This window comes from Pongo abelii, chromosome 14 (assembly GCF_028885655.2).
Source record: "Pongo abelii isolate AG06213 chromosome 14, NHGRI_mPonAbe1-v2.0_pri, whole genome shotgun sequence".
NCBI lineage: Eukaryota > Metazoa > Chordata > Mammalia > Primates > Hominidae > Pongo > Pongo abelii.
The window spans coordinates 104,646,407-104,661,175 of NC_071999.2; the positions used below are offsets into that span (position 1 = coordinate 104,646,407).

The window sequence follows — 14,769 nt, forward strand, 5'->3', positions numbered from 1 at the left end:
AAGGAAAGAGAGCACCAACTCGGCCTCCCCCATGCATCACTCCAAAGCAAAGTTTTAAACACAACACAGGCATCAAGTAGCTACAGACCCGCCTGAGGGTAAATAGGGTCAACCCCATCCACGATGCCCAGTGAGCACATAAAATGTGCTGCGTCTGAATGGAGATGTGCTAAGTGTAAAATACACATCAATTCCAAAGACAGTCCCTCCAAAAATGTAAAATATCTTATTGATGATTGTTGGTATTAATGTTGAAGTAATACTTTGGATCTGGCAGGCTAAAAAATGTATTGTTGTAACTAATTTCACTTCTTTTTGCTTTTTAAAAATATGGCTACTAGAAAATGTAAAATTCTCTTTTTGTTTGGTTTTTAGAGACAGGGTCTCACTCTGTTGTCCAGCCTGGAGTGCAGAGGTGATCATAGCCATAGCCACGAACTCCTCAGCTCAAGCAATTCTGCAGCCTCAGCCTCCGCCTCCCAAGTAGCTAGGGCCACAGGTACAAGCCACCATGCCTAGCTAAATTTTTTTTTTTTTTTTTTTGGTAGAGACAGGGTCTTGCTATTTTGCCCAGGCTGGTCTCAAACTCTTGGCCTCAAGCAATCCTCCTGCCTGGGCCTCCCAAAGCATTGGGATTATAGGTGTGAGCCACCACATCCAGCAGAAAACAGAAAATTCTGTGTGTGGCCCCCATTGTACTTCTACTGGCCAGCACTGGTACAGATCAACTTGCCTTAACAACTGAAAGAAGAGGAACAGAGAGATAGGGGCCTGGGAATGGGAAACATGGATCATCAGTTCAACACATACAAGCCACACACTCTGTGCCCTGGAGCTGCCCGGGGGAAATCAAGTCACGTATATAAACAAATAGTTCATAACAATTTCAGGCAATTCTGGACAATGTGGAAAGTATCGGTTTTAAAAGTAATACTACAAAAGCAGAAAGCAAAACGCCCAACAAGACAGTAACAATCCTACCTGTTTCTGGTTTTGTTCTATTTGTTTTATTATAAACCTCTTTCTAATGGGAAATAAATGCCACTAGAATGAGGTATGTGATGCTAAGTTTGAGAAATCAAAAAGTTTGTGTTCAGGCAAAAGATGGGTGACTTTTTAATTCTATTTTCCTTTATTCCTATATTGTTTTTAGTATCAAAGGAGGGAGGGATCATCCTTCAATTGCCTCAAAATTGAAGGCAGCCAAGTAAATCATTTTTATTTTCTAGCAACTTAAAAAGTTGAAATGTCTTACTAAGAAACCCGAGTTCAGAAGCATAAACCTGAAGTATCAGAACTGTGGTTTTCTCCTGCTGTCCCCACGTAGAGGGGCTCTTCACAGGACAGTAGGCAGCCCCTTCAATCACTTCCAAATAGCAAAAGGGACCTCATGTGTGCAAAACTTCTTTATGTACTGTCAGGTGGGACGCAGCCTCAGGAAAGACCTGGAAATCCTCCTCATGATCACAGAGGATCAGCCAGCTTTGGGAGGCGCATCAGCCTGGACACCTGAAGATGAATGTCAAGATGGCAGCACACCTGGTCCTCCTGGGGGTGTGGAGGACAGCCCAGTGACAAATCACCCTCAGGTCACACAGAGCGGCTGCCCAGCACACATCCACTGCCTCCAAATGCCTGCACTTGTGCCAGATGGCAGTCAGGAGGGGCTTGGTTCCCATGGATACTCCTACAAGCTGGGAGGGGGCAGGGAGGGCGAAGCTGTCACCCCACTGAGTCCTCACCCATAGTGTGTTCAACAGGTGGGGCCACTGGGCCGGGACAAAAGCTCCCTACAGGCTGGCACAGATGAGCCTCTACCAAGGAGGCTTCCAGACATGACACACACAGCTAAGACAGCGAACACACCTGCGCCCGCTCCCGCTGAGCTTACCACACCAAAGCTGCTGTCATTTCTCACACCTGACTTTAAAGCCGAAAACCAGATAGTTACACACATCTGGCTAAGAACGATCATTCTCTGGCCAATAATTAAGCTGTATAATTAAGAGGAAACAGATATTTCACCACCACCCTGTATTTATGTGGCAAGAGCTACAAATGCACAAAGTCCTGTGGGCTTTTCCAGCAGTTTCCAGATTCAGATCCTTCATTCACATTGATTTCTAGAATTCAGAACAAAGTCTCCTCTAATTCAACTCTGTCTATCCTGAGGCCTGCAAGATAACAGGAACAGACAGGCCAAGAATCAAGTACCAAACTCATCAACTGAGTCCCAGCCCAAGTGCAGGCCTCTCCTTCCCCAGCCCAGAGGGGCCCTGGGTAGTTACCTCTGGAGCCGCTGCACGAGCTGGGCCACCATGGTGTCGGAGATGCCAGGGCACGCCTCCTCCGCTAGGTAGATGGCCCCTCGCAGCTCTTCAATGGACCCCAAGTTCCCTCCACACGCCTGGCTCTTCTCCTTCAACTGAAAACACACGAACAGGAAGAACAGCGTGAGGCGCACCAGTTGCAGAAATGGGAAACATGCTTTTCAAGGAGCAACATGGCGCGTGGACCACGACACTACCCCAGCCCCAGGATGCCCGGGAAAAGCTTTGGCTCGGGCTCCAGGCCACTTCAAATTCCCTTTTTTTTTTTTTTTTGAGACGGAGTCTGGCTTTGTTGCTCAGGCTGGAGTACAGTGGCATGATCTCAGCTCACTGCAACCTCCACCTCCTGGGTTCCAGCGATTCTTCTGCCTCAGTCTCCCGAGTAGCTGGGATTACAGGCCCCTGCCTCCACGCCCAGCTAGTTTTTGTATTTTTAATAGAGACAGGATTTCACCATGTTGGCCAGGCTGGTCTCGAACTCCTGACCTCAAGTGATCTGCCCCGCCTTGGCCTCTCAAAGTGTTGAGATTACAGGCATGAGCCACTACGCCTGGCCCAGATTCCTTTTGAAGAAAGGTGATTCAAATGCTCTGAGAGCAGTTACGTGTACACAGGGCAACTGTCAGACCATAATCATTACTGTTTGAGGCCAGAACAGAGACGACTAGCTCTCTGTGTGCCTTTCCCAAGTCTCACTGTGATGGACTGTCCTCTCTGTGCTCTTTTCCCGTTTCAACCGTAACCTTGTATTACAGAAGCAATTTCAAAGCCTGTCATAAGTTATTCTGATCTCGACATTGCTTACTTCCTAATGTTAATGGGTTGGTTCTTAAACTCCAGCAAACTGCCTTTGTGATCCAGAGTAGTGTCAAAATATTCGATTTCATGTAAGTGGCAGCCTTCAATTCTGGGCATCTCCAGTGTCCTTCCTGGCACCTCTACTCCCAAGAGAAATCACAACAGTGCCTTCAGGCACTTCCCTAAGTTGAAGGTCAACTCTAAGTCTCTCTCTGGAGGCCCAAAAACGTGAACTGTGAAAATTAGAGCTGCTCAAGTCAAGATACAGCATGGCTCAGAACTCGATAGAAGAGGCTCTTTGTGGTGGCTCCAGAGATGATGGACACCGCCTCCTCTTCAGGGAAGTAAGAAACATCTCAGGCGACATTCAGCTTGGTTTTCAGGTTGTTGAACACATGCTGTCATTTCCAAACCCAGCCCTACCGTAAGAGCAACGGCTTCTCTCTTCGCTACTGAAGGGGCAGGCAGGAACTAGAAGGGTCTGATCTTGGAGGGCCAGCGGGTGCAGAGAGCATTTGTTCCTGAAGTTCTTGCTGTCACAGGGCCACGCCGCCGGCCCCGACGTGGCCACTTGTGTTTGTCTAGGACTCCCAATCACTTCACAGTATTTACAAGTCCCGAGAGGGTCATCTACAATCCAGCACTCTCCTGCCTGCCCATGCCCCGCCCCTAAGTCTCAAAGAAGGAGCAAAGGCAGCAGAAGGGCCGCCCTGGGAGAGGGCCTGTCCCCTCGCTGGGTGGAACGTGCTGGACCCATCACTGACTTCAGGGAGCAACCTGACCTGTGCTCCCTGAAGGAAAGCAGGGACACCAATGCCCGTCTCCTCAATGTCCTCATCTGTAAGCATGGGGATATAATCCTTCTATTGGGCTTCTACAAGTATTGTATGAAATAACATACAATAAACTCTCTGAACTCTAGGGTAGCAAATATCATTCTTAAAAATACATTGGGAAAGATGCCTGTGAGTTTAGCAATTGGTTAGCTGGAAAATCCAGGAAACGATTGCATTCAGGATATGTCCTGAATAATTATGTCAAAGTTTCTTCATGGGCCCAGTAAAAAAAAATAGCCTCAGGTGAATAAAGAAGTCCATGCATTTTCCCTAACTGCCTGACTGACCCTATTCCAGCGGCCAATGGCAGGGCCGCAGGAGCACAGCCTGGAAATCCCACGGGGCCAACTCCCATGGGACAAAATGAAGTGCGGGATGGCGCTCAACCCGGACATCCTAGGTAGGAAGAACACAGGTCCCCAGAACCAGGAGCCAGGGCTGAAGCCAGACATCATCCAGCAGGGCCTCCGCGTGCCCTGTGGCTTCCCCGACACCAGCGGGCTTGGCTATTTCCCACTTGAAGCTGCAGGTGAGGCCTTGGGCTCTGGCCACAGCCCTGCTCCCACCAGGCCCTGAACTTGCCAGGTCAGAGGCCCTCAGACAAACCCTCCAGGGCACCTGCTGGGCAGGGCAACAGGTGAAGGCTCATTGGAGGGCTGGGAAGAGGCACTGGCAGGACCGTGGCTGGCCAGGCACAGCCCATGGCCAGGGGTCCTCCGTTGCATGACGCAGGCACAGGGGAGGGGAATGAGCTCCTATGACACTTCCTCTCTTGAGGGCCTCCCCTTCAAGGACCAGGACCCACAAACACACCTGCAGTGGAAAACTGCCCAAAGAGGGGTGATCCCCAAGCAAACAGATGCGTGTGTAGCCCACAGTGAGTACCTCAAAGGCAGCCTCAGCCAGGAAGGGGCACAACAAGAAAAGGAGGGACTTCCAACTTATTTTCAAATCCGCTACTAACCAGATGCAGAACAATCTTCGTTCTTATAAGGCCTACTTTTGAAAATCTCTCAAAACACAGCCACGGGAGCACTTTCCTCTGGGAGGGAGAGGCTGAGCAGAGGGTGGGCGCGGGGTGGCCCAGCTGGGAGCACAGCACTGCTGAGCAGAGGAGGGACTTCGGTGAAACATGTGGCTCAGGGGAGATTGGAGGACTCCAGGGCATCCAACATTTCCTTAGAAGAAAGAATCTACTTTTCACATGGCCAGAAATTGGTCTGAGGCAAAGACAGCAGGCTATACACAATGAGATTTGCTAAAAAGCAGGGCAACGGGTGACACAGGGTCTCAGGCTGGGTCACTGTCATCCAGTCTACACACTCCAGGCTGCGGCAGAGTGGGCATCACCCAGGACAATGGGAGGCGCAAGGTGGTGCCTCACGCTGACAACCTTTGGGAAGGCACCATGCAGGCTTTCCGAACCTTTGCCAGCTTGTCTTAATGTCCCCAACTCTTAACTGGCAACATCACCACTGAAGTGTGTCCAGCTCCTCCTCCCCCCTATCCTCCCACTCCGAAAAGGCCAGCCAGGTACCTACCTCTGCAAACAGAGGAGAAATAATTGTAGATAAACACTGAGAGAAAGGCCTCTTTGGGATGTCTTTCATCTTGGGGGAGAGGAAAAAAAGGTCATCAGAAACAGCTGACGTTCACATTGGCAATAATGCAATAAACCTCCCACCTGGACTACGGAAGCACAGGAGTTGCCTCTACACTTCATGCTGAGGAAACACCCTTTGCGCACCATAACATCTGAAGAAGACTATCGGCTGCCTCTCACTAGACTTCAAAGTTTCATCTGCAGTGACATGCAAAACCCATGCACCGGGGAAACCAGCATCTGGGTTCCATGTGGAAGGGGACTCTGTGTGGGCACAGGCGGTGAACTGCCTCGTCTCGCTATCTATGCAGAAGTGCTTTACTGGTTGGGCGTGGTGGCTCACGCCTGTCATTCCAACACTTTGGGAAGCCAAGGCAGGAGGATCACTTGAGCCCAAGAGTTTGAGACCAGCTTGGGCAACATATTAAGACCATGTTTCTATTAAAAAAAAAAAAAAAAGTTTTAAATAAACTGGGCATGGTGTCACATGCCTGCAATCCAAGTTACTCAGGAGGCTGAAGTAGGAGGATCACTTGAGCCCAGGAGTTTGAGGCTACAGTGAGCTCTGATGGCACCACTGCACTCCAGCCTGGGCAACAGAGACCCTGTCTCAAAAAAAAAAAAGAGAGAGAGAGATAAGTACTTTACTAATGAAGCCCTGGAAATAGAAATCAGGTCAAGATTGGCCATTCCAAGTGCTGTCTAGGACAGAGACCAAGTTTCTACTTTTGCAACCTCTATTTGGACATTTAACACCTGTTCACTTATCAAAGCAGGACTTGTAGGATCAACAGGGGACACCCACTGGCCCACCCTGCCTGAAAGAAACTACACCACTATGCTTTACAAGACCCTAAATAGATGGTCTTTCATAAATTTAACAGGCATAAAACCAATTAATCAAAATTGTTTTACATAAATATCAAAAGCAATGCATTTACTTATAAGGTCCTTAAAACTCAGTCACAAAATTATGATATGTATGTAAGTAACCGCAACATGCACAACAGTTCCTCAAAGAGAGCTATGAAGTCATTTCACGGGTCACCCCCAAACCCCATGACATTGCCACATCAGGACATCCTAATCAACAGCAGGGCTGCAGAGGGCAGAATAGAGCGGCACAGAACAGACCACAGGCCAGACTCCCTGGTGTGAACACCTGGAGCATCAGACAGAACTAAAGCTCTTGATCTGTCCATCCCCCAGCAACAAAATTCCAGGATAGCTGCCACAAAGGACCCCACCCGCACCCACAGCAAGCTTCACATACAAGTGCCTCCAAAACACTGCAGACTGAGGTCAGTGTGGCCATTCTGGAGTGAGCAGACGAACCTTATTTCTGTCCAAGTCCGATGGCTGAAGAGCTCCATTCTCGAGATTCTTGGGATCTTTTTCTCGGATTGTGAAGATCCAGTCCCCAGAATCACTGCCCCCCGAGGCTTGGCCATCTGTTTCCCTTAACACAGAAATGCAGGGAAATCCCATCAGTGCTCGCACACCTGCTCTGGGGGCGCTGGGACGTTCAGGGGGAGGCTGCCTGGGGACCTCCGAACCCACACCCACCAGCCCCAAGTCCCCACCCATCACACCCTTGTCCAGTCCCTCTGGGATTTTCCAAGGACCGCCCCCGCCGCCTCCTCCCTCACAGAGAAGAGACCATCAGCAGGTGGTTCCACAACTCCCCAGCGTGCCAGTGTGTGCATGCTCACCCTCCTCCTCCTCCTCCTCCTGGAGGACACCTCCCCCACCTCCCTGGGAACCCATCTCTGGGGCATCAGCTTCTCTCTGCTGGGCTCCTCCTCTCACCAGGGAAGCAAATGTCCCTGTGTTGGGTGTGGTGGCTCATGCCTGTCATTCCAACACTTTGGCCTCACCTTGGCCATCTCTCAGCCCTGCTTCTGGGATTCACACTCACTGCCTCTATTTGGTACCCTCCACTCGCTCCAAAGCCCACCCATGTGCTTCCAAGCGCTCCCTCCCCCATCATGAGATGATGGTGTGCTGATCACTCCCTGTCCTGTATGGGCCTCAGAGGCAATGAGCCCCAGGTCCCGCTGATCATCCCGATGCCTGTGACCCCACTGAGCCTGCACCTCCCTCCCGCCCCTCGGCCACACCTCTCCCCTCTCACTCACAGGCGGAGCCTCACCCTCACACCTAAGAGCCAGCCTCACTCCCCCACATGCCCCGACTGACACCCTTTGTTCTCTCGGCTCAAGTGACCTCCACAGAGCAGTGGCCCCTAAGCCCACCTCACCTGCCCAGCTTTCTCACCTGAACTCCACACCTCGGTGCCACTTCACACTGGATGTCTCCTCCTGGACAACTCAGACTCACACACGGTCCACCCCACACTCGGCTTCCTGCACCACACATCACAACACCTGGTGCCACACTGCCCCAGCCTGGAACAGCGGCTTCCCTCCTTCACCCAAATCCACCGCCGCGTCCTGGCTCTCCAAACCGCTCTCCAGTCTCTTTCTCTTGTCATCCCTGTTGCTACCCCAGCAATCTCCCAATGGCAGTACCTCAAGAACTTCCGAGGGCAGTGGTCTCAACCTTGGCTTTAAACTGGAATCACCTACAGACCCCAAAAAACCACTCAGGGTCTCATCCCCGGAAATCCTCATTCAACTGGCCTGGCGCATGGACCTGCACTGTGGGCCAACTTCAACTCCTGCCAAGGCCATGCACGAGAACAGACCAGTCCCACGCTTGGACTTCCAGACACAAGCCTGCCCGACCACCTCTCCCAGCCCTCCCCACACAAATGGCTCCAGCCCCACTCTGCCTCTTAAGCCAAGGGAATTCCTAGATGCCAAACTTGACAGCAGTTCTCAGTAAGTCACTCCTGGTACAGAAGCTTCTACCAGACACAACAGAGAATCACAAACACGTACATTTCTGGCCTTTCAGACATCCATGTAAAGCAGTTTCACCTGATCAGGATTTTAAGAACAGGAAGTTTAATGGAAAACAAAAAACAGAACAGAACAGAACGAAACAAAACAGAATGAAACAGCCAGGTCCAGTTCCCCATGCACAGCTCTACCAGAGTTCACTCGCAGAAACTCCACCAGCAACGTCAAGAGGCTAAACAACTCCCAAACAGGCCCAGGCTGTGTCTAACACAACAATCGCCACCAACCTGGATTGTCTAAAAAAAAAAAAAACTCAACAGAAAACAAAACCCACACCAAACAGTGACAAAGACCAGCGGATCCCTTCCACACACACACTCGGGTGGTTCAGGGGCCGACTTACGCGTCAGAATCCTCGGAACTCGAGTCGTCATGGCTCTGCTCGGCCTTCCATCTCTTGTACCTGTCGATGAGCTCGGTCAAGTAAGAAGTTTTCTTTGCATTGCGTAGTATAAACTTGTGCTTCAATAACTCCTTAGCAGTGGGTCTCTGAAAAAACACACACAACAACGAAAGTATGAGATGAAGTTCTTGGTCCTACCCCAAAGGACAGACTTCTGCCTCAAAATGTCGACCCGCCACGCTGACACCTGATGGCTGGACTCTACTCCACAGCTCTTCTCACTGCGACTCACCCAAAGACGAGTCGCTCAGGACCTACGCCTGGGCTCCAGGTGCTGTGGTGGGCAGGGCACTGCCTTTCCAACGAGGTCCCTAATAAATGCATTTTCACAGAAAACTCTGCACAGAGCTTCACAGGGATCATTTAAGAGAGCTTATCTCTGGCCGTGCGCAGTGGCTCACGCCTGTAATCCCAGCACTTTGGGAGGCCGAGGCGGGTGGATCCCAAGGTCAGGAGATCGAGACCATCCTGGCTAACACGGTGAAACCCGTCTCTACTAAATATACAAAAAAAAATTAGCCGGGCATGGTGGCGGGCGCCTGTAGTCCCAGCTACTCGGTAGGCTGAGGCAGGAGAATGGCATGAACCCAGGAGGTGGAGCTTGCAGGGAGCCGGGAGATCGCGCCACTGCACTCCAGCCTGGGCAACAAAGCAAGACTCCGTCTCAAAAAAAAAAAAAAAAGAAAAAAGAGAGAGAGAGCGCGCTTATCTCCCAGTTTATAAAATACTTTATGACAAATGCTGACAAAATATATGTTCTGTGTCTTTTCTTTTTTTTTTTTTTTTGAGACAGAGTTTTGCTGTTGTTGCCCAGGCTGGAGTGCAGTGGCGCGATTTCGGCTCACTGCAACCTCGCCTCCCCAGTTCAAGCGATTCTCCTGCCTCCTGTAATCTCAGCTGGGTAGCTGGGATTACAGGCCTGCACCACCACGCCGGGCTAATTTTTTGTATTTTTAGTAGCAACAGGATTTCACCATGTTGGCCAGGCTGGTCTTGAACTCCTGACCTCAGGTGATGCACCTGCCTCGGCCTCCCAAAGTGCTGGGATTACAGATGGGAGCTACCGTGCTGGGCCACTTTGTTAACTTTCTGTATTAATGTTTGGCCACATCCAACCACATAATAGAAATGTCAATTTGAAATTATCTCAGAGAAACTGGAAAAGAAGCCAGGAGATGCCCTTTTTCCTGTCTGCTGAAAGAGCAACTGGGTGCGCTTCACCACCAACTTTCCCGGTTTAGAAGGGCTGTTTCCCAGGTCCCTCCCTCCATCCCTCCCTTCCCTTGTGATTGGGCTGAGGACTTCACCCATGCCCTGGCTCAGCATGGCCACCACAAGCAGCACTTGGTCAGCTGCCTGCCTTGAGGATGGCGATAGTGACAGGGAATGTGCTTCCCAAGGAAACCAGCATGGCCAAAATGGCAACAGACAGCAGGAATACCCAAACACTGAGTCGAACCGAGTTCCCACTCACTCCAAATTACGAAAGCTTGATTACAAGAGCCAAGCATGTTTTCAGATTCAAACTCGTGAGAAACCTGGATCACCTCAAGTATTCTCCCTCCCTGTCCACCCAAGGGTGAACCCCAACTACCCCGGAGGTGCTCATATTCTCGCCTCTCAGCCAGCTCCTCGGTAGCTGTGGGGTGGAGCTCTGTGTGCTGGGGTATAAGCCCATACAGGACACATGCTTTGTACGGGAATACATGCCTGCACGCATCTCCACCAGTGCTGGTGCATGGTGGCTCCAACAAACATCATCGTGTAATAAAATGCAGAGCATCATGGCATGCTGGACAAGCCCCACCACCACCCGATGCTGATGCAGTCATCAAACGCTGGTGTGGTGGTCTCAGCCTGCATCTCCTTAGACGTACTTAGAAAATGTTGCATTCCCCATTTAATTCCTTTACCAGAACTGGCATATTAGGAAACCATGGTGCTCTTGTAAAAGTAACCACCCATTTTTACATAAGAGTTAAGAAAAGGGGGGCTTGGCTTGGCCTTCAGCTACCTCTGCTGGAAAACTCAGAAACAAAACAAGGACATATGGTGCTACCTCCAACACCAACACACACACACTACTTTCAAAGAAATGTCCTAATGCAGACAAAAAATGAGGCAAAGCCACACAGTCGTTACTGCTGTATGGCTCTGCCAGAGTCTATTAAACCTAAAAAGAGAAAGTAGGCAGGAAGGGGAAGGGGGAAGCAAAGAGGGTGGCTTGGTTATATTTTCTAATCTTTTGTTTCCTAACACATGCCACCTAGAAAGTGAAAACATTTACTTTAAAGACATATTTAGCCATTTGTTTCCATCTAACCTTTGCCATTATTAAAAACAGTGTAACAGTTTATGGCCTGATCCTCTATAAATATTAAACATTTATGATTCCACATTTAATATTAAGGAGAATATTCTTCAGATTCAATGAAGTATGAGATGGTAGAAATCTAAAAGAAAATAAGATTTTTAATACTTAAAAATTAAAATGTATTTGCAAACCAAAGAAGTCAATCATAATTATTTAGAAAAAGAAAAATGAATAATACCAAGAAGACAGCTGAAAAGAGTGATTAAAGCAATCCCAACAGGATGTATCTCAACCAAGTCAAGCCACACATGAGGAGGTACGCTGTGATCCCTGGGAAACTTACAAAGCTCGGCTCCTTATTCAAACAGGCCTCCACAAACTCCTTGAGGGGTTTACTGTAGTTTCCTTCCAACGTCGGTGGGTTGTTCTTTGGAATGAGGAATAAAACTTTCATGGGGTGCAGCTCGGAATGAGGTGGTTCCCCTCTTGCAAGTTCAATAGCTGTTATGCCCAGGGACCAGATGTCTGCCTGCAACAAGAAAAGCATCTTTACAAACACCAAGCAGGAATCAATTCCAATACATGGTATTTAGGGGGAAAATGGTAACACGTCTCAATACTTCTGAGCTTTTGAAGAAGGTATTTTTAACTGATATTTAAAAACATAAGCCCTCGCTGTAATTTCAAAAGAGACAACAACAGGAGAAACTGTAATATGCCAAATGTTTTCTGCCTCTACATGGAGACGGCTTATCAATTCACTCCTACTGCGCCTCCTGCTGGATGCGTTCGGCATTCCCCATGGAGTCCCCGCAGCCAGCCGGACGGGTAAGAGAGGTGAGCAGAGAGGAGTCCGGAGTGGGTGTACACTCGTGAGTCACCCCCTCCAGCAGTGCTTAGAACTTAGGGCACAGCTCTGAGGTCGAGAGTGGGCACCTTGGTCTCAAGAGACCTGGGTTGAAATGCCAGTTCTACAGTCAAAAGTCCTGTGACGGTAGATGAAAGAGCTAACCTCTGAGCCTTGTTTCGCTCATCTGTAGAATGGAGGTGGAAGAGGAGGAGGTGGAAGAGGAGGAGGTGTCCATGCAAGGTACCTTACAAGGGGCCCAGAACTTAAAAAAGTTTATTATGAAAATGTTCAAACATACAAAGAACCGAGAAATATTAATATAATGCATCCTCATCTACCTAATGCATGAATTTAGTAATTAACATTTTGCCATATGAGCTTTGTCCATGTGTTCCCCGAGTATATTTTAAAATCCATCAGTCGTCATGACATTTCCCCCCGAGTACTTCAGTGTGCCAACATACGGACGTTTTACTACCTATCAGTGCCTGAAATTAACACGAATTCCTTAATGTCATGTATAATTAAATGTTCTCAGCTGTTCAAAAACAGTCATTCCATGGTTGGTTTATCTGAATCAGGATCCAAACAAAGTCCACGGGGTACAACTGACTGCCAGGTCGCTAAGGCTCTTTCAACCTACAACAGTCCTCTCCTCAGTCTCCCCACGGACATCAACTTAAAGAAACAGGTCCCAAATTCAGGATTTGTCTGGTTTCTTGCTGGTGTCATTTACTGTGTCTCTCTAGTGCCTGCATTTTCTGCCGAATGTCCCAGAAGAGACATTTGCAGAAGCCATGTGGCCCCACTAGGACATCTCAGGTCCCAGCTGCCCCACCTCCTTCCGCCCAGCACAGGCCTGTGGCACAACCAAGCAGTTAGGCAAAGGAATGAATTCCTTGAACGTGTCATGTCAATGAGAAGAGCCAGGCCATCTTAAGAGGAACTTGACAGCTGATGAGACATTGACAGCAGGTGACAACAATCCCCAAACAGGACAGACGCCGACAACGAGGCAGAACACAGTCCTATACGGGCTGGTGAAAGACGAATGGGGACTGGGTTAGAGAACATGCCTGAGTCTGGTACAGCTTTCCTGCTGTTCTCACTGTGCACTGGAATCCATCATTATTCCGAGAACTTTAGTGAGAATCGAATACATCTCTCGCACTCACTCTACAGCAAGGAAATGCGTAGGCTGAAGCATCGTTATGGCTGCAGGGTGCTTTAACTATCCAGAGGACACACTTACCATGTTCCTGCAGCCTTAGTGAGTACCAGAAATCCCTACTGGAAGCCCCCGAGCCCAGCAGTCCATGGGAATGATGCCTACAGCATATTCTATTTCCTTATTCTCAGTGAAGATGAAAAGCTGCCAGCAAGTCTTGTTCTAAATTCTTTCTACTAAATCTTGTACTGAAGGGGTCAGTCTAGAAGAACTGATGTTAGAAGTAATACTATTTTCCTTCCCTCTACAACTTGGACTCTTTGCTTTATTTTGCATTGCATTATCTTAAAAATCAGCAAAAATGCAACTGATCCCAGTCTCTTGCCCCTAGGAGGGGGGAAGCAGGTGCACGGGAGCACAGGGTGGGCAAGCACCCAGAACTGTGGCAGCGGCAGGAGGACAGGAGTGAGCAGGCACAAGGAGGGAGGACCAAGGAGGGGAGAGGCAAGGGGGGAGGCAAGAACAGAGGCAGCAATCGTGACTCTCGTGCGGCAGCGGTTCTCCACACCAGGTGGCTCTCAAGTTTGTGTGATTCCACATCTGTCTGCTTCCCCCAGGCCTCTCAGATTTCATTACAGCTACTGTTGTTTTCAAAGCATACTGTCTCCTAGCCATACAGACCCAGATCCTTCTCATTTTTAAGGGTACATAATAGTTACACGAATTTTTTCTGGTACAAGTATACAGCGTGTAACAATCAAATCTGGGTAGCTGGGATCCCCCTCACCTCAAACACGGCTCATTCCTTTGTGTTGGGATATTCCGAATCTTCCCTTCTGGCTATTTGAAACACAATAAATTATTAACTACGGTCTCCCTATTGCGCTACTGAACATGATCTCTGACGGACGCACCTCCAGACCTCCAAGCATCTCTCAACCAGCTAAACGCACTCGGTGACTGGCAGGCAGGCCCCGGCAGAGGCCGATCTCTGCTGAGAGTATGTCGGTGATGTGCTTGCCTTGGTTTTACTCAGAGGCCCGAGAACTTGCTTTTCAGGTTCAGGGACAGACAATAAGCAGGCGGCAGCCAGCACCGAAGCCCGAACGCCTGCTTCCGCACGCCAGCGTGAGCCACGGGAAGTTCACTGAGAAAACCCCTGCCGGCCCCATCTGAATGCAACCCACATATCACTCTCCTGGCTTCCAAGGAGGGTAGCTGGTATAGCACCATCAAGAACAAACATGGGGGCCAGGTGCGGTGGCTCACACCTGTAATCCCACCACCTTGGGAGGCTGAGGCAGGCAGATCACTTGAAGCCAGGAGTTCGAGATCAGCCTGGCCAACATGGCAAAACCCCAACTCTACTAAAAATACAAAAATCAGATGGGGCATGGTGGCCTGCACCTGTAGTCCCAGCTACTCGGTAGGCTGAGGCAGGAGAATCATTTGAACCTGGGCGGAAGAAGTTGCAGTGAGCGAGATCATAAGTCTGGGTGACAGAGCAAGACCCTGTATCAAAAAAAGGGGGGGGACATCCTCC

General features: G+C 49.5%; 1 protein-coding gene across 3 annotated transcripts in view; it reads right to left on the bottom strand.

The window, feature by feature from the left end:
• Positions 1 to 14,769, bottom strand: part of STK24 (serine/threonine kinase 24) — a 132,850-nt gene that overhangs the window by 2,720 nt on the left and 115,361 nt on the right. For all 3 annotated transcript variants that reach the window (XM_063715007.1, XM_024231065.3, XM_054529168.1), the window contains exons 6-10: positions 11,552 to 11,737; positions 8,835 to 8,980; positions 6,903 to 7,026; positions 5,506 to 5,574; positions 2,289 to 2,425 (exon numbers count right to left, since the gene is read on the bottom strand). In XM_063715007.1, the coding sequence (XP_063571077.1) occupies positions 2,289 to 2,425; positions 5,506 to 5,574; positions 6,903 to 7,026; positions 8,835 to 8,980; positions 11,552 to 11,737 (662 nt within the window). The remainder of the gene's footprint in view (positions 1 to 2,288; positions 2,426 to 5,505; positions 5,575 to 6,902; positions 7,027 to 8,834; positions 8,981 to 11,551; positions 11,738 to 14,769) is intronic.